The sequence below is a fragment of the Quercus lobata genome, chromosome 7 (assembly GCF_001633185.2).
Source record: "Quercus lobata isolate SW786 chromosome 7, ValleyOak3.0 Primary Assembly, whole genome shotgun sequence".
Taxonomy (NCBI): domain Eukaryota; kingdom Viridiplantae; phylum Streptophyta; class Magnoliopsida; order Fagales; family Fagaceae; genus Quercus; species Quercus lobata.
Genome location: NC_044910.1, coordinates 39,328,509 through 39,347,893, shown reverse-complemented (window position 1 = coordinate 39,347,893; position 19,385 = coordinate 39,328,509). Strand labels below are relative to the sequence as shown.

At 32.4% G+C, this 19,385-nt stretch overlaps 1 protein-coding gene across 1 annotated transcript; it reads left to right on the top strand.

Moving 5' to 3' along the window:
- Window positions 1–17,442, top strand: LOC115952032 (probable purple acid phosphatase 20). The gene is made up of 12 exons (XM_031069127.1): window positions 1–286; window positions 1,008–1,387; window positions 7,893–8,087; window positions 8,725–8,813; window positions 9,310–9,490; window positions 14,844–14,899; window positions 14,956–15,046; window positions 15,268–15,361; window positions 15,568–15,624; window positions 15,714–15,768; window positions 17,036–17,147; window positions 17,194–17,442. The coding sequence occupies exons 1-12, from the start codon at window positions 25–27 to the stop codon at window positions 17,440–17,442; spliced, it is 1,821 nt and encodes a 606-aa protein (XP_030924987.1). The 5' UTR covers window positions 1–24.
- Window positions 17,443–19,385: the final 1,943 nt, after the last annotated feature.

Here is a 19,385-nt window from a genome sequence, read left to right as displayed (position 1 = left end):
ATATCTACAGTTGGCCAAGACAAAATGAGGATTTCATGGATTACTCAAGCCTCAACTGAGCCAATAGTACTATTTACAGAAATTGCTGGGCTATATCAGAATGCCTCACTTGGGACTTCATCTTCATACAAATACATGACGTACAAGTCTGATAATATTCATGAAGCAGTAATTGGTCCATTAAAACCTAATACGGTTTACTTCTACGTTTGTGGCAAAAATTCCAGCAAAGTGTACACTTTAAGAACTCCCCCAGCTCAACTCCCAATTAGATTTGCTGTTGTAGGTATGTAAAAGCCGACTATATACACATTACAAACAAGAGAATGTGACATATATATATATATATAATTATATATAAATTACCCTTAAATAAATTTATCAGTTTTTTTTTAAAGAGTTATTCTTAATAAGGCAACTAAAAAGGTGCTCTAATTAGATTGATTTTTTAAATATTTGTTAGTTTTCTTTTCAAATAGTTTTGAAAATAAAGTAAATGTATAATAGGAATATTAGTAAATTAATGACTTTTATTTTTAGAAACAGAACAATATTTTGGAACATCCCAAAATGGAATAGAGGACAAACAAACTAGGACGGAGGGAGTATATATTTTGATAACCATTAGGTTATAATTAGTGATTGAGTAATTTAATTTGAAGACCATGTGTCATTTCCGCATTATTATAGGAAGTAGAATTTTAATTAATGAGTTTTTACCATATAAATTTTTAAATAATTAAAATAATCTTTAGCATTTTGAGTATTTGACAAATTACAGTAAATAACATTTCAAATTGGATTGTAGAGTTTTGTTTTTTAAGATTCAAATTTCAGTTTTAGTTTTCAACTTTAAGGAACAATTTCACCAAAAGAACTTTTACCTCCTTAAAACACTTTTAGAGCCCTCCAAGATCAAAACCCTTGAGAGTTGAGACACACTCATATGTTTTCCATATTTCATACTCATACCATTTTACTTGATGTTCAATGCATGTATAACGCAGGTGATCTTGGACAGACAAATTGGACCAACTCAACCCTCCAACACATAGCAAAATCGAACTACGACATGCTGCTATTGCCAGGGGACTTAGCCTATGCCGATTTCTTACAGTATCTTTGGGACTCATTTGGAAAGCTTGTGAAGCCACTAGCTAGCAAGTGGCCTTGGATGGTGACCCAAGGCAACCACGAAATTGAGAAGTTCCCATTGCTTCACAAAGAAAAATTCACAGCCTATAATGCAAGATGGCGCATGCCATTCGAAGAGAGTGGCTCAAACTCAAACCTATACTATTCTTTTAATGTAGCTGAGGTACATGTTATCATGTTGGGTTCATACACAGACTTTGATAATACTTCTGCACAATATCAATGGTTACAGGCAGACTTGGGGAAAATTAATAGGAAGATAACTCCATGGATCGTCGCGGTTGTTCATGCACTCCAATTTCGCTCATATCGAGGAGAAAGAGGAGGTTGACATGAAGGAATCCATGGAAGACTTACTTTATAAAGCTCAAGTGGATGTTGTTTTTGCTGGACATGTAGATGCATATGAGCGCTTTGTAAGTCCTACTTTACCCTACTTCATTGCCATCTAGTAAGTGTATGTTTGGATTGCACTGAAAATAGGGAACTTGCATGTCTGCGTTTTTTTGTGTGGATCTCGTGCACTATTCACGGGACCCGTAAGTACTGATTTCAGAAAATTTTTCTTTAAAACTCAGTCTCACAGCACTATTTACACATTTAAAAATTATTTTATTTTCAGTTTTCAGTTTTCAGTAATAAACAGTATCCAAACAGTCTCTAAATTTAGTTTTGGTGCTTGACTAACTATATTCTCTATGTACAACTCAAGAAAATTATTAGGTATTTTTGAAAAATCTGCATCAAATAAAAAAAAATCACTTAATAAGATAATGGAATATTTTTTAATTTTTGTATTAATTGACTTGTTTCTTTTTCTCAAAAACTAAAAAAAAAAATTAAAAAAAATTGACTTGTTTATATTAGTTTCAAATTTTGACCACCACATTAGTTGCATTAATATAAGAAAATGATTTGTTTATCCTCTTACGTTCATGATTGATCCTACCAAGAAATTTAATTAGTGTAATCCATCATAAATATGAAAAGAAAAAATATAACATAGTACCATACTCTAGAAATACCTAATAATTACTTATTAAGTAGCAATAGAATTCTGTGTGACTAATACGTTTCCATTTGTCATTATTGCTTCTCTCTCAGACTCGCGTTTACAAAGATAACCCCGACATTTGTGCTCCAGTTTAAATCAATGTTGGGACTGGCGGTGGAAATAGTGAAGGCCTTTCATTCACGTAAGATTGATTCTTCATATCTTCTATATCATGGCTAACCTTGTGATCGACTTAATACCATAAAATAATGCTTATAGTACTTGTAGTAATAGGCTGTGAATGGTCTAGACTGAAGATTACTGACCATCTTTATTCTAGTAGATATTTTATTTTTATTAATTTGTTACAACAAGTGAAGAGCGAGATTACAACCCCAGTTTTTCTTATAAAAGTGATCAAAAAATACTACTAAATTAGACGACACTCAATCCAATAGACATTAATTAGGAGTTATTTTTTCCAATTATTTTGTTTGAGACACCTACTCAATTAAATCATGGCTAACCTTGTGATCAACTTAATACTGCAAAATAATGAGATTAGAACTGAAGCTATAGGTAGTGAATGGTTTAGATTGAAGCTAATTGAACATCTTTTTTATCGCTTGGTTTTGAATTAAGCAATAGAAATACTTTATTTCAGTTGATATTTTATTTTTATTAATTTGTTATAACAAGTGAGGAGTGAGATTACAACCCCGGTTTTTCTTATAAAAGATATCAGACAATATTACTGAATTAACTCACTATTGCATTTGTTTTATTTTGATGACATTATTAATCTAAATCGTAAAATTGATTCATTTAAAATGAAAATGTTTTTTATACCCATAACAAGTACAAACTCTATTGTTTCCTATAATTTAACTTCATGCATACTTGGTCTTACAGGTTTCAAGAGCCATAACCCGGAACATCAGTTTTCAGGGAAGCGAGCTTTGGGCATGGGGAATTCGCCGTGGTTAACTCAACCCATGCGCACTGGACATGGCGCAGAAATGATGATGATCAGGCAATTGTTAGAGACATGGTCTGGTTGATAAGCCGATCCTCTGACTCTAGTTGCAGTACTCAAGTGTAGAACTAGCTAGAACTACCCCCTCAAAAACAACAACAACAACAACAACAACAACAAAAAAAAAATCCCTAGCTAGAACTAGAATTTGAAATTTTCATGTTTCATTTACTTCAGTAGATTATAAGAGAATATATATCTTAGTCATGTTTGTCCCACTAGTCATAAATATGCATGAGACTAAATTGTTTACCAGGAAATAATCACTGTACCTGGAAACATATTTTAGTTTCTTTAAATTATTTAATGTTTAATGCGTGATAAATAATAAATTTTACATTCTTCTGTAGTCAAATCTAGATTGATTTTTTTTTTTACAGCTTATTAAAAAGGAGTGAGCTTATAATTTTGATAAAATTTAAATTTCATGTTAATCATATATTATCTATTATCTATTTGATAAATATATGTTATATATAAAGTGTTATATTAAAAAAAAAAATTGAGTTGTATAGAATTTATATATAAGATACCGTGAAGGTATCAATGAATCAACTCATTTTTACTTCTCCCATAAAAAAATAAAAAAACTCATTTACTTCTTCTTCTTCTTCTTTTTTTTTTTTTTTTTTTTTTTTAAGAATCAACTCATTTACTGGCCAAATGGGCCACTTTCTGTAATCATATTGGGCTGGTCCCTTGTCGTTCTTTTGTCCCAGAGTGTTTCCCGTAAACGACGTGAAGCATAGACTTCTTTGAAGTTTAAAGTTTAAACTACTTGTAGCCGTAGTCTTGAAATATGAAGAGTTTTTTAAAAACAACTTTTGGTTGGTGCATTTTCTTAACTTCCAAATTTAAACGACACAAAGTCTCAGTGAATCTATCTGCACTTAGGACAATTTTTGAATACTCCGAGAGGGGAGAGTACTCTCCTCTCTCACATAAATTGTAGATCCCACTATAAATTTAATTAGTGAGACCCACAGCTATATGAGAGGGAAGAATACACATTTATGATACTTCGGGAGTACTCAATAATTATCCCTGCACTTAAAGGTCTTACACATATGTAACTGTGGGGGCCAGTTAATTAGGAAATATTGTTAAAGCAGTATTAACAAGGCCTATGTCCCTATCCGAGGACTTTAGACCATCCGAGGAGACCCAAATAAGGTTATGAGGAAAGTAAAATGAAGAGAGGAGTAGAGACAATGTGAGATGGGTCCAATAAGCATCCGAGAACAAAAGCCTTCTCGGCAACATGTGTCCGAGGTAAATCTGAATGTCATATCATCACGGACTTACTTCGGAGTTACATCATAACTAAGGGTGGGACATTGGACCAGAGATAAGAAAAGAAAGGTAAAAAAATATCTTCAAAAGCTGCTACCTCCACATTAAATGCCTCTCAACCAACTCTCTAGCCGCATTAATGTGGAAGTGATGCCTGAACAGTGATCAAGCAGCCTTACAACTACTAGTTGATGGTTCTGGGAGGTGCTGAATGGGACAGGAAGGAGTCCCCCGAATCTAACCTACACATGTGTGGTAAGGATTACACCAAGATTGTAGTATATAACATGGAAAGATGTACTGATTTAGGGGGAGAAAAATCAAGGAGAAGAACTGGAACTCTTATGCCATTTTATTATTCAACAAAACCCTATGATACAAGCTACTTAATCTATTCCGAGGATAGATTTTCTAATCTTACTTGTGCCAAACCGTTTTGAACCGTTAAATTTAATCGTTTTTCTTCTAGGATAGATCTAGTTCTTCTATCCACGCTCTACAAATTTATTTTTTAGGCCGTTAGGGTTTGAGCCCAATCCGGTTTTAGGACCAATCCAATTTCAGTCCTTACAGTAACTATATCAAAAATGAAAAAATAATAATAAATTTTTTATTAAAAAAAAAAATGACTAGACTAGATTGGATCTAACTGAACACCTTTCTTGTTACTTGATTTTTTTTTTTTTTGGAAAGATTTTCAACATATGACGTCTACTCTTAATAATAACTCTTTAATATTAGGCCAAGACACCAATCAATTTTTAGTATAGGCGAAGATTGAACTCTAGAGATCTCTTATTCAACCATCAGAGACTTTACTTTATTATTTATGTTACGCCACTTATCAATAATATTAATATTATTTACGATACACCACTCATCGATAGACACTACAAGAAATCTGGGTTTAGGCGACGTTTGTAAAACGTCACTAAAAACCCAAAAAAACGTCGCTATAGACACAAATGGCCTACAGCGACGTTTTTTTTGTGACATTCGAAAACGTCGCTATAGGTCTATTGCGACGTTTGGAAAAACGTCACTATATGGTACTCTTTATTGGCGTTCAGAAACTTTTAGTAACGTTTAATAATATAACATTTTCATACATAATATAAGAAAATACATTTAGCGACGTTTATAAAACGCCGCAAATAATCACACCAATAGCGACGTTTCAAAAACATCACAAAGGCATTTTCCTTTTGCTTTTTAGTGATGTTTTTAAAACGTCACAAAACCTACTCATTATTTTTTTAGAAATATTAAAAATGCTATATAAAACTACTAAAAATTCAACAATAACTAACATATGCTTGCAATAAGCTTGTAATAGGTCAAATAGACCTATCATCATTATTCCACAATATCAAATGTCCAATGTTAATGAATCATGGTGCTTGAAAATTTAGTAACAATAAATATATAAATATATATATAAATATATATATATATATACATATAAAGAGCATTTAGTTGAGATTATTTACACATTAGTGGGTAGTGAGCTTTTAAAAAAAATTAATTTTAAGCTAGCTAAACCACAAAACTAATAACAAAAAAAATTCAAAATCTACATGCTACAGAAAAATTGTAGGAGAAAAAAAAAACCAAGATTTACAAACTTGTACATAAACTTACAATGATTTAGCCTTTGATGCTTAGGACTTTTTGCTCAAAAATCCAAATTTGAATAAGAGTTTTTTGTACCAAACTCCAACCAAAACAAGCAAACAAAAAAAATTAGCACAAAAGTTCCATGACCTATTAAAGAAAAACAAAATCAAAGCAAATTCATAAGCCAAAATACAAAGACTCCATGACCCATTAAAGAAAAATCAAATCAAAGCAAACCCATAAGCCAAAACACAAAGACTTACACTTTAAAGAAACTTGAACACCAAAAAAGAGGGAAAAAAGAATGGTAGTGGCCGTAGGTGGTGGCTAGAGAGGGAAGAACTCGTACATGAATGGGTTGGCGGTGGCAACGGCAGCAGCGGCAATGGCTGGCAATAACTAAGTGTGAAGAAGTGATAAGGGTGGGAGGGGGGAGAATATGGAAGTGGGAAGGGAAGTTTGTTTGAGAAAGAAAAAGAGTGATAAGAAATAAAAAGGACTGAAAAAACGTGTAAGGAAAGGAGACCAAAAAAAAAAAAAGAACAAAACTGGGGGAACTTTCCCACTTAGTGAAATTTTGAAAGGGAAACATATAGCGACGTTTTGAAAACGTCGCTATATCTTTATCCAAAACGTCGCTATATGTTTATCCAAAACAAAAAGAAGAAACAGTGGGAACTTTCCCACTCAGTGCAATTTTGAATGGGAAGAGGATAAAAATTTTGGAGAAACATATAGCGACGTTTTGGAGGAAAACGTCGCTATATGTTTATACAAAACGTCGCTATTTGTTTCCCCAAAATTTTTTTGAAAATATGGTGGGAGTTCTTTAAAAACTATAGCTACGTTTTCAAAAAACGTCGCTATAAACAAAAAATACGCCGCTAAAACAGTACTTTTTGCGGCGTTTTAAGAAACGCTGCTATTGTTTTGGGTTACAACGACGTTTTAAGAAAAACGTCGCGAAAGGATCACTCTTTAGCGGCGTTTTTTAAAAACGCCGCAATTTACTACTTATAGTGGCGAATTTAAAAACGTCGCTAAAAAAAACGTCGCCTAAACCCAGATTTCTTGTAGTGAGATTCAGTACATAAAATGTTGTGTTAATTAGATATCATTCATTAGGTAATCGATAAATTTATGTTATATGTAAAATTTTGAAATGTAGAGAATTTATAGAGTTACTGTGAAGGTAGCAATGACTTTACTCATTTACTTCTCCAATAAATTAAATAAAAAATCATTTGAAAAAAAAAAAAAAAAAAAAAAGACTAGACTGGACCGAGTAATAACTATGTATATATATATACATATATGTGTATATATTTAACTAATTACCTAAGCTTGTTTGTGAGTGAGAGAGCTGGAGCTAGAATTCAAGTTCTCTCTCTCAAATAATCATCATCAGTGAATATGCCACGCCACCATTAGCCTCCACTGCAACTAGTGCTTTAGGGTTTTCTTCCAAATTCCAATAAGCAGAGCAACTATAAACAACTAAATTTCAAGTTTGACAAAAATCAAACAAATAAAATAGTTTCACAAATGTGAATTTGTATTGAAGAATATGTGGTACGATTCTCTAAAATTACAAAAGAGTGATTCATAATTCGATGTCCTTGAAAGATTTATTTATTCAAATTGTAGTAGTGTAATTTTGATTTGAACACCAAATATCTTGAAATTTGGTTGAAGAATGGATCAAAGATATTTGAAACGGGATTACAACGAATCTCTAGCTATAAGCTTGTTAGAAATTCTTTGTTTTTTGTGTTCTTTGTGTGTAAATGGTTAGAGGTAGACTTGCAGAAAGTTGATAGGAAGATAACTCCATGGACTGTAGTGCTTATTCATGCACCATGGTACAATTCCAATACTGCTCATCAAGGAGAGAAAGAGTCGGATGACATGAAGAAATCCATGGAAGCGTTAATTTTTCTAGCTGACGTAGATATTGTTTTTGCTGGACATGTACATGCCTATGAGCGCTTTGTAAGTCCTACTTTACCCTACTTCATTGCCATCTGTTAAATTTAGTTTTGTTTGCTTGACTGACTATGCTATATGTACAACTCAGGAAAATTATTGGGTATTCTTAAAAAAAAATCTGCAATAAAAACAAATCACTTAATAAGATTATGAAAAATCCACCGTGAATGTAAAAGGCAAAAAATACAATATATATCACCATACTTTAGAAGTATCTAATAATTACTTGTTTGTTTCAATAGAAAACTTTATATGAAGATAATTTTTTGCATTTTTCTGTATTTTGTAGTATTAGAAAAAATTGGATAAAAGGAAAACCAATTCTTAACTTTCCTTATTTAACTTAGCATGAGATAGAGTTGTTTTCGGTAAAAAAAATTATAGAATACAATTCTATCATCTTAAATGAAGCTAAATACGGAAAATAGCTCTATCTAACACACTAAACTAAATAAAAAAAGTTAAAAAATAGTTTTTCAACTTATTTTTAGGACACTATCAAACGCAGGAAAATAGTTTTCCAACTTATTTTAAGGTCACTTTCCTTTATTATTTAAGGTCGAAACAAATAGTAGTAGTAGAATTTTGTGTGTGTGACTAGCTAATATGTTTCCATTTGTCATTGTTGCTTCTCTCTCAGACTCGCGTTTACGATGGGAACCAGAACAATTGTGCTCCAGTTTATATCAACATTGGGGATGGTGGAAATCGTGACGGCCTTGACACCACGTAAGATAATTTATATCTTCTACATCATGGCTAACCTTGTGATCAACTTAATACCGTAAAATAATGCTTATATAGTACTTGTAGCAATAGGTAGTGAATGGTTTAGATTGAAGCTAACTAACATCTTTTTTATCGCTTGGTTTTAAATTAAGCAATAAAAAGACTTTATTCCAGTATATATTTTATTTTTATTAATGCATGTGCTACAATAAGTGAGCAGTGAGATTATAAACTTAGTTTTTCTTATAAAAGAGATTAAGAAATACTACTAAATTATACGATATTCGGTCCAAAAGACATTAAATAGGAATCATTTTTTCCATTTATTTGTCTCTACTCAATTAAAGTACTATTGCATTCGCTTTGGTTAGATAACATTGTTAATATGAATCATAAAATATGATTCATTTAAAATGAAAATGATTTTGTATACCCATAGCAAGGACAAACACTATTGTTTCATTTAATTTAACTTCATGCATTCTTCATCTTACAGGTATCAAGATCCAAAGCCCAGTATATCCGTTTTTAGGGAGGCAAGCTTTGGGCATGGGGAACTCAACGTGGTTAACGCAGCCCATGCGCTTTGGACATGGCACAGAAATCAAGATGATAAGCCAATTGTTAGTGACTCGGTTTGGTTGAGAAGCCATTCATCTAACGAGTCCAAATCTTCTGTCCCACTTTTCCTACTCCACTTTATACTCTACTAATAAAAACTTACCACGTGTTTACTTAATTAATTAAATATTACTATTAATTAATAACAATGGCATTAATAAGTCAATAATAATGGTATTTAATTAATTAGTTGAACACGTGGTAAGTTTTTATTGGTGGAGTATAGAGTGGAGCAGGAAAAGTGAGACAAAAGATTTGGACTCTTCATCTAACCCCGTTTGCACTTGAAGTGTAAAACTAAAGCGTGAAAAAGTTGGGTTTCATTTGCTTCAATAAAATAGAGTAAAAGAAATGCGCTTGAGAGTGTAATAGACTAATAGGCATTATAATGTAATAGTTATTCTTATAGTTTAACTATTCAGTAGATATTGTAATGTAATAGTTATTTTTATGATTTAATTATTATTTATTTATTTTTATTCTTTTGAGAAGAATAAATATTCTTTATTTTGGTTTTTTTTTTAATAAGAAATAGTCATTTCTTATGAATAGTTATTTATTAGTAAGTGTAATAATATCTAATTTAATATATTTTTGTTCATCAAAAATTAATATATTTTCAAATAAATAAACTTTCCATTTACACGTAACAATTATAAAAATAAAAAATCATAAAAAATAACTCATCCCTCTCTCAAATTTAAAAAATATTATTTTTAAAGAAATATAATTGTTTGAGTAAAATATTTCCTAAAATAAATCTTAATTAAGCTTTATTCGAATATTACAACTCACAACCAAACTTATGAATAGACTTAATTATTCTATTGCAGCATATTTTATTCGCAACAACAATGATTGTCCTATCATAATCCCAATTCAATGTACCAAACAAGCCTAATTGTTTAGCACGAAATAATCACTGTACTTGGAAACCCATTTCAGCTTCTTTAAATTATTTAGTGTTAAAAGTGCAATAAACAATAAATTTCTCATTCTTCTACATTAAACTAGATTTTTTTTTGGGGGGGGGGGGGATTACACTCCCCTTCCTTGAGGTTTGGAGGAATAATTTTCCACCCCAAACCTTATGAGGGAAAAAACACTCCCCTCCTTTGAGATTTAAAAAAAATAACACTTCCCCCCAGATCTGTTTATATTAGTATCAGAATATTCAATTTTTTTAATATAATTCCCTTTACCAAAGTTTAACCATGGTTAGTAAAAGCATAACTAAAATTTTTAAAATAATAATGCAAAGTTTATCAAGCTCCAAAATATTTGCAATGACAAATCTCTCCACAACCCGTTGAAAAACTAAAAAAAAATAAGAAAAAGTCATACTAAATATTTTTAAATACTCTTTAATTAAAATTTTAAATCTATTGATTTTGATTTTGAAAGGGGTATAACCTCCCCTTAAGCAAAAAATAGGTTAGTACACAACATTTTTAATATCAATTTAAAAGAATTTGATCAAATGGATGTAAACAGGAGAAAAATTATAATTTCTCCCCTTCAAATTTGGAGTGGAGTATCATTTTTCAAAATCTCAAATGAGAGGAATGTACTAACCCTAGTTTATTAAAGAGGAGTAAGCCAGCAATTATAACAAAATATGTGGGCGTTAAGGCGTAAATTATACTTTTATTTATGTTACTCCACTCATCAATTTTTATTGTATTAATATTTAAAAATTTTAACTACTGGGTCATAAGTTCTCATTAACATATTAAATTTCGTATTAATTAGATATTACTCATTATCTATTCAATAAATTTATGTTATATATAAATTTTTAAACTATAAAAAAAAATAAAAAGGACAGGACTACACCGACGAAACTAAACATCTTTTATTTTTCTTTTCTTTTTTTATAGAAACACATTTTTTATTGCTTGGTTTTGAATTAAATAATAAAAATATTTTTTTTAAGAGATAATAAAAATACTTTATTATTTATGTTACACCACTCATCAATTTTTATTATATTAATATAAGTTATCATTAATACATTAAATTTTGTGTTTTTTTGTGATTTAAATTTTGTGTTAATAAGATATTATTCATTATTTAATCAATAAATTTATGTTATATGTAAAATTAATTTATAGATATGATATGGTGAAGGTAGAAATGAATCAACTCATTTACTTCTCCCATAAATTTTTATATATAAAATAAATAAAATAAATAAAAAATCATTTGAAAAAAGAAAAATAGATAGAGTTGGTGAGAGAGAGAGAGAGAGAGAGTTGGAGCTGGAATCCAAGCTCACTCTCCCAGATCATCACCACCGTATATGCCACGTCACCATCGGCCTCCGCCGCAGCCGGTGTTTGACTACCGGAGCTAGGGTTTTCTTCCAATCAGCAGAGCAACATTGGCCTTCAACTTTCGTACTCCTCGTGTACTTCTCTCTCTCTGCACTCTGCTATTTTGTTTGTTTCTTTTTTCTGATTTGGTTTTGTTTGTTCAGAGAGAAAATTACTTTATTAGGACTTGAATTCTAATGCAAATTATTACACATAAAGATGTTGAATTTCTCGAAGATTACAATTGCATTAAGCATTTTGCCTTATAACGTAGAAATCAAATTTTTAGTCCCAATAAGTCAGTAAGTAAAAGTGTGTATAACACTGTGATTCCTAGCATTTAGTGTTAGAATCCTCTCTGTTTGGTTTTGTTTGTTCAGAGAGAAAATTACTTTACTAGGACTTGAATTCTAATGCAAATTATTACGCATAAAGAAGTTGATTTTCTCGAAGATTACAATTTTATTAAGCATTTTGCCTTATAACGTAAAAATCAAATTTAGTCCCAATAAGTCAATACATGATAGTGTGTATAACACTGTGACTCCTAGCATTTTAGTGTTAGAATCCTCTCTGTTTGAATTTTGAATCAGAGACGGACTATTTCAATCAAGGTGAGGATTTAAGATTAATTTTAAAGTTAGCCCAACTCAAATCATGACCAGAGTTACACACTTACACTATCTCTAATGTTGGTTACTTTCGCTTATTTCTGCAAATTGAGAATTGAGAGAAACAAAACCCCCCAGGAATGTAACCGGCTGGTGAGCTCATTGGTTTGGGGCGTGATGTAAACCCGGAGGTCCCATATTCAATCTACCACACTATGGGGTTTCCGGGCTGTCTCATGAGCAGGGAGTATAACAGTTTGGCCAAAGGCTGGGACACCACTTTCTTATATAAAACAAAAGGAGAGAGAGAAAGAAACGAAGATTTGGGAAATTGTTGTCAAACTAGGTCTTCTTCTTATTATTCTTCTCAAGTTCATTTGCCTATGTTTCTTTTTAATACATTCAATACATATAAAATGGATGCTTAACAGAAGCAAATGGGAAATATATTCACCGCCTGACCTCCATGTGTGAGGGTCTCTTAATAAGTAAGTGAATTTCTTTGAAATGCAGAAATAGAGGCACAACTGTAGTACATGGGAAGTATACAAAGGAAGAGTCGAAAAGGAAAAATACAAAGAAATTAACTTCTAAAACTCATACCGTCCAGAAAATCCAAGAAATAAAGGGAAGAAAATTGAGTAGCAATCAAGGTTCAGTCCACTCATAGAAGGTATAGGAACTTGAGTAGGCCATCAGTAACTCCCTCACCTCAAAAGTGTGTGAGTTCCTTTTTTTTTTTAAATGCACTACTTAGGTACAATGGAGCTACCATCCAAATCTGAGTCCCTATTAGATTAGAACATGCAGCACCAATCTGCAATTACTATACCTCGTCTTCTCAAATTATCAGTTGTCAAAACTTTTCCCATGCTATAGTTCATGTGAAGAAAGCGATGCACCTCTTTGGTGTATTGCTAATGTTGGACCTCGGTTGTATTTCTAAAAATCTTGTAATCTTTTTAGAGTTTCATCTTCTTCTTTTTAATCGATAGAGGCTCCGTTTTCTTTTTATTTAAAGGCATTTCAATTTGCTTTTGTTTATATGATTCTGCTGATAATCTTAGGTTCCTTTTTTTTTTTTTTTTTTAAATATATGGGAAAATATTACATATTTATTTGCATTTCTAGTCAAAACAAAAATGTATAAGTTTAAATCTTTGCTTTGTGTGATCTAAGAGAGAGAGAGGGGGGTTAGTTATGCCTGATAAAACTTTTTTCTTTTGATGTCTAAGGTTTCAATTTCAAGAATAAAAAATTTTAGGATGAAAAGTAACCTTTTTTTCCCTGTGCAACCAAAGGGCTTAAAAATTTTAATTTATTTTTTCCAGAGTGTCATAATCTCAAACATATTACAACTTTTTTCAAAATACAGGTTAAACATTAGCATTACACAAGGAGGTGCATGGAGGAGTATTTGGAAAGTAAGACTGTAAGAGCTCCACCTAGAGTTTCTTTTTTCACATGAACTATAGCATGGGAAAAGTTTTGACAGCTGATAATTTGAGAAACAAGGTATAGTAATTGCAGATTGGTGCTGCATTTTCTAATCTAATGGGGATTTAGTTTTCTTAATATTTGGGGTGTTGGGTAATGCCAAAATCAATGATTGCTCTTGGAAAGGTAGTTTTAGCAAATGTAATTCTGGAGAGATTTGGATGGTAGCTCCATTGTCCATAAGTAGTGCATATGGGAAAAGGAACTTATGCACTTTTGATGGGAGGAAGGGAGTTACCAAAGGCTGACATAAGTTGAGTTCCTATTTCTAAAGACCTTATATGACTGGACCTTGATTACTACTCAATTTTCTTCCCTTTGTTTCTTGGAATTTCTAGACGGTATGAATTTTAGAAGTTAATTTCTTTGTATTTTTCCTTTTTGACTATGTCTTTGTATACTTCCTGTGTATTTTTCCGCATTTCAATGAAATTTGCTCACGTATTAAAAAGCCATCACACAAGGAGTGAATTTATTTCCCTTTTGCTTCTGTTAAGTGTCCAGCTTATATGTATTGAATGGATTTTATTTTACCGAAGTAGACTCTGGTTTCTTTTCCTGATAGGCTTACTCAATTATGATGTGATTTTGGAGGCAGGCATTTTGCACATACATAGGTAAATACACTTGAAGATTACTCCTGTCACCATGCTGAAAGCAACTTTGGAGGGCTATATTTGTGTTTGTGGGTCCAATGGAGAATGCCCCTGTGGGAGTATGAGTTTCAGTCTTCATGCTGCAAAATGGGTGGAGATCTTTTTTTTTTTTTTGTCAAAACTCCACTCTTTCGAACTTAGTAGATAGTATTCCAAAATAGCCACCTTGTGTACTTCTATACGGAATATAAGAGCAACAGAAATTGTCAATTTGGCAGAATGGGGAAGACAAAGGGTTCATGATAAGTTGTTTTAGGTGTATTGATTCTAAAGTAAGCAGGAGCTTTTAAAGGGTATCCTGAAGAGACTATAAGTGTTCCCTTGTTTTAGGGAAACACCAGTAACTTCACCAAACCTTCTCGGTCATCTTTTGACAGCAAAACTTGGTAGTCTCATAGGATTTTTCTTTTCTATCTGTTTATCACATTGAGGCATTCGATAGGTCTAGTGAACTATTGATTGAGGGAGATCATGGTAGGCTTGCAGCTTTTCACATTGAATCCAAACTGTTTGAGGTTGTGATGGATGAAAGGGTAATGTTTTCACATTAAGGATCTATGAGGGGGAAATACTATCTATGTTCTGCATTCATGGGACGTGATAGTGCAAGGTAGCTCTTGGCCATGTTGGTTGAGCTCTTCACGCAAATTGGTCCAAGGACTATATTAAGGACTAACAGAGAGGCAGACAAAGTCTTCAGGGCCCAAAGATGCACCAATACCTTTGGAAAATAATTGAATTTAACTGAGTGCAGAGGTGGTGGTTGAAAAAGGACGGTCATCATCCTGGAAGGCGATATAGGGAGTTGAAGAATTTAATCTACTCAATGAATTATGAGGAAAACCAAGGTTTGAATCCCCCCTCCCCTATAGTTGTGACCATCAAATTTAAAAATAAATAAATAAAATTGTCCGAATGATAAGTTGAAACAGTGAAGGGTAAGAATTCTAATGAGTTGGAAGGTGGATGTTGTCTGTTTGCAAGGAACTAACAGGGAAACTGTCCTAAGTATCAGGGGAAATCAGTTTGTTGATTGGCTCCATTGGGGCTTCAGGAGGCATATGGATGTTGTGGGACACAAGGATAGTTGTTAAGATTGATGAATTCGTTGGTGAGTATTCTATCTCTTGTTGATTCAAAAATGTAGTTAATGGCTTTTCTTGGGTATTCTTTGAAATTGAGTCAATGGCCCAAATGTAGACAAAGACAATCTGATTGTGCAGGAATTAGTTGGGGGGCCCTTGGTATATAGGAGGTGATTTCAACGTTACCAGATTCCAAAGTGCAAGAGATTCCTCAACTATGTGGGAGTTCTCAAATTTTATTTTTAGCTTGGTCTGGTGGATTTTCCACTAGAAGGGGGTTATTCACTTAGTTAAGCAAACAAGCTATCAACTTCATGGAGGAGGAGGGATTTTTATTGTTTGAAGACAGAAATAATAAAGTAGCATTGGAAAAGATCATACTTATGGAAGAAACCTGTTAGAGGCAAAAGTCTTGGACAGTTTGGCTACAAGATAATTGTCTACAAGAAGGGGATAGCAAGACGAGTGTCTATCACCAAATGGCTAACTCATACAAAGGAAATTATCATATTGGACAGCTGAAATTTGAAGAAAAATATTAAGTAGACTATAATAGCCGCCTTCCCTACTTCTTTTTAGAATATGAGAGATTCTCACTAAGAAAGATAGCCCTCACTAAGGGATATGGAATCCTTCTTTGAGCTTTATTTTTATTTTATTAATATAATGTACTATTTCCTTGGGTTAATTATGGGATGCAAATATCAAAAATTCAGTGTGAAAGTTGAATGAGATGCTAAGAGCTTTTATAGCTCAACTGACACATTCTGGTGTTTCCAATGGAGACATCTAGCATTCAAATCCCCCCTATTTCATTATAACTATTGAATTATCAAATTGAAAAAGATTATTTTTAACCAACCGAGTTTGAGTTGGATTGGTACCTCGCCAAGTCTTAAGGCTTGGGGGTGGAGTTTGAGTGCTGCAGGGTGCAGCTTAGATTACAATATAATATAAACTTTCTAACCATTTCTTAAAGCTTGGTTACTTTGGCGTAATATCTTGTGAAAAGCAAGATTCATTGTGCTTTCACACCCATTTTTCTTCCATTGATTCCCCTGAAGTTCTTTTTGGTCATGATTCCCCAAGACTTTAATGTAATTTGAGTTTGGATTGCTCTTGCTAGACAAGTGTTGCCCATAGCAAATACTTTTCTGCTGCAGCTTTTTTGTTCTTTTATATTTTCCCCCTGAATATTCTTTATTATTAGCCAAAAGAATGGTGCCATGAGATAATCAAATGTAAATGAAAGCTAATCGATGTCACAATTTAGCGTAATTTGTGCAGCATTATCTTTTTGTTCAGCTGTATTAGGACTTTTCTCCCTCCTCTTTGTCTTTGGTTGGGACATTAGGATCTTTGTAATCTCAGTAATTTCAGAATTCCCCCTTTCATATTTTACTGATTCCATTACTATATCTGGTTTTATCCATATAGTCTCAAGGATGATTTGCAACTGGATACACTGGACAATGTGAAAAATATGATAGCTGTGGAAGAAGTTGGATTTGATGTCCCCCAAAAGAATGGTGCCATGAGATATTCAAATGTAAATGAAAGCTAATCGATATCACAATTTAGCGTAATTTGTGCAGCATTATCTGTTTTGTTCAGCTGTATTAGGACTTTTCTCCCTCCTCTTTGTCTTTGGTTGGGACATTAGGATCTTTGTAATCTCAGTAATTTCAGAATTCCCCCTTTCATATTTTACTGATTCCATTACCATATCTGGTTTTATCCATATGGTCTCAACTCTCAAGGATGATTTGCAACTGGATATACTGGACAATGTGAAAAATGTGATAGCTGTGGAAGAAGTTGGATTTGATGTCCCCCAAAAATGAGTCAACAAGATTTCAACCACAGATCATCTTCTTGACATTCCTTGCAACCCATCCACAGGCCAAAAATGAGATTCTCTTTTTTGCAAAGTGAAATTTTGTAGACAAACATCGTTATGTTCTTGCCTATCAATGTGGCGTACATTGATAGTTTGTAATAATTATCCTTGGGCCATTAAAGACATCTTTGCCACAATTTATGCCTCCTAAAACCCGAGCCTTATGCTTTGTAATCATAATGATGTTCTTAAAAGTCAAATATGGTGATCTTCTTGTTTTATGAAACTGTAGTTTTGATGTGGACTGGAGTACCTCAAATGAGTGTAGTGAAGAAATCTTGGTTTCTTTAATCTTTATGGAACGTGTGGATGAGGTACACAGCGGTGGGGTGGTCCCTTGTGGATTGTCTTAGAAGTTAGAAGTATATTGAAAGTTTTAGCCTTGGAATAAAAAGGAGATAAAGCATCATTTTGTTTTGTATTTTTCCCTAATTTAAACTTAATGATAATTCGTTATCACAATGAAATGAAAGTATGGTCTTATGTGGAAACTGTTGTGCCCAAGAATATCATGCTGCCACAGAGACTAGATTGTTACTGTAGAGTGTAGACTATAGAGTTAGGATGCACAATATGGATACAATATGGTAACACGAACAATTTTTAAAAAATTATAACATGATATGACAAATAGGACACTGTTACTATATGGGTACAAGAGTACTACACAGGTATAACATTTCAAATGAAGTACTTGTAAAAAAGATTAACCAAGTTAGATTACAAATTCAACGGAATACAATTTTGAGATAGCAAATTACTAATTTTCACTTTAGATATGTCAAGCTTACCCAATAAAGAATGGATTAGGTTGCTGGCTGTTAACCAAAGATTTTCAACAAGCATGATGGAATAACAACTTTTCCGTGGGTAAAGCTCACAAGGATATGACTCCACTCTATAGTCCATCCACAGTGCAAAATAGATGATTGGAAATTTGGAATTTGGAAGCACTAAGGATGTATCAGTTCAACAATGGCATTGATGATTATGATCTCTATGTCTTACACGTGCACAAAGTAAAGCCACTAAACACTCGTATTAAGGTGACCATGGCCGCAACTATGTCATTAATTTCATTCAAATAGTCAACTGCTGTAGACATTAAAATCTGATTTCTCTTTTATTTTAGTTAACCTTCTAGCATTAGTGGTAATACTTCAACACCAAATCTCTTTTTTGAGAAACATCCTTGGGGCCCAGCTCAGATTACAGGATGGGAGCAGTTGAGACTAGAGATAAGTATTCAATCTGGATCTTTGAAAAATGAAAGAACAAAATCAAAGCTTTGGACAAAACTTAGTAAAATTATATAGGTTTTTTTTTTTTTTTTTTTTTTTTAAGAAATTACACTTTACTATACTAAAAAACTATACCCTCTTTTTTTTTTTTTTTTTTGAGAGTCAACTAAAAAACTATACCTCATGTTATACTTTGTACCTTAAACTTTTCAAATGCACATTTTGCACCCTAAACTATGACTCTTATTACACTTTGCATTCCAACGTTAAGGTTACTATTAACTTGGATGGAAATTAGATATTTAGGATCTAAAGTGTAATCAAGATTATGGTTTAGAATGGTAAAATGTAATTACTCCTTTGTTTTTAAAAGATTGAGAAGATGTACAATTAGGTCTTTCATGTGGTGTCATATTTTTCCATTCACATTAACAACAAACTTGATATCAAGGTGCAAAGTGTGTAACAAAATTATACTTTATGGTGCAAAATGTAATCAGAGATATAATTTAAGGTGATAAAGTGTAATTATCCCCTCCCTCCCCACCTTTTTTTTTTTTTTTAGGACAAAACTTTTAGGTACCATATCTTGGTTTGTCAATAATTGAATCCAACTACGTTGTTAATACAAAGACATGATAAGAAA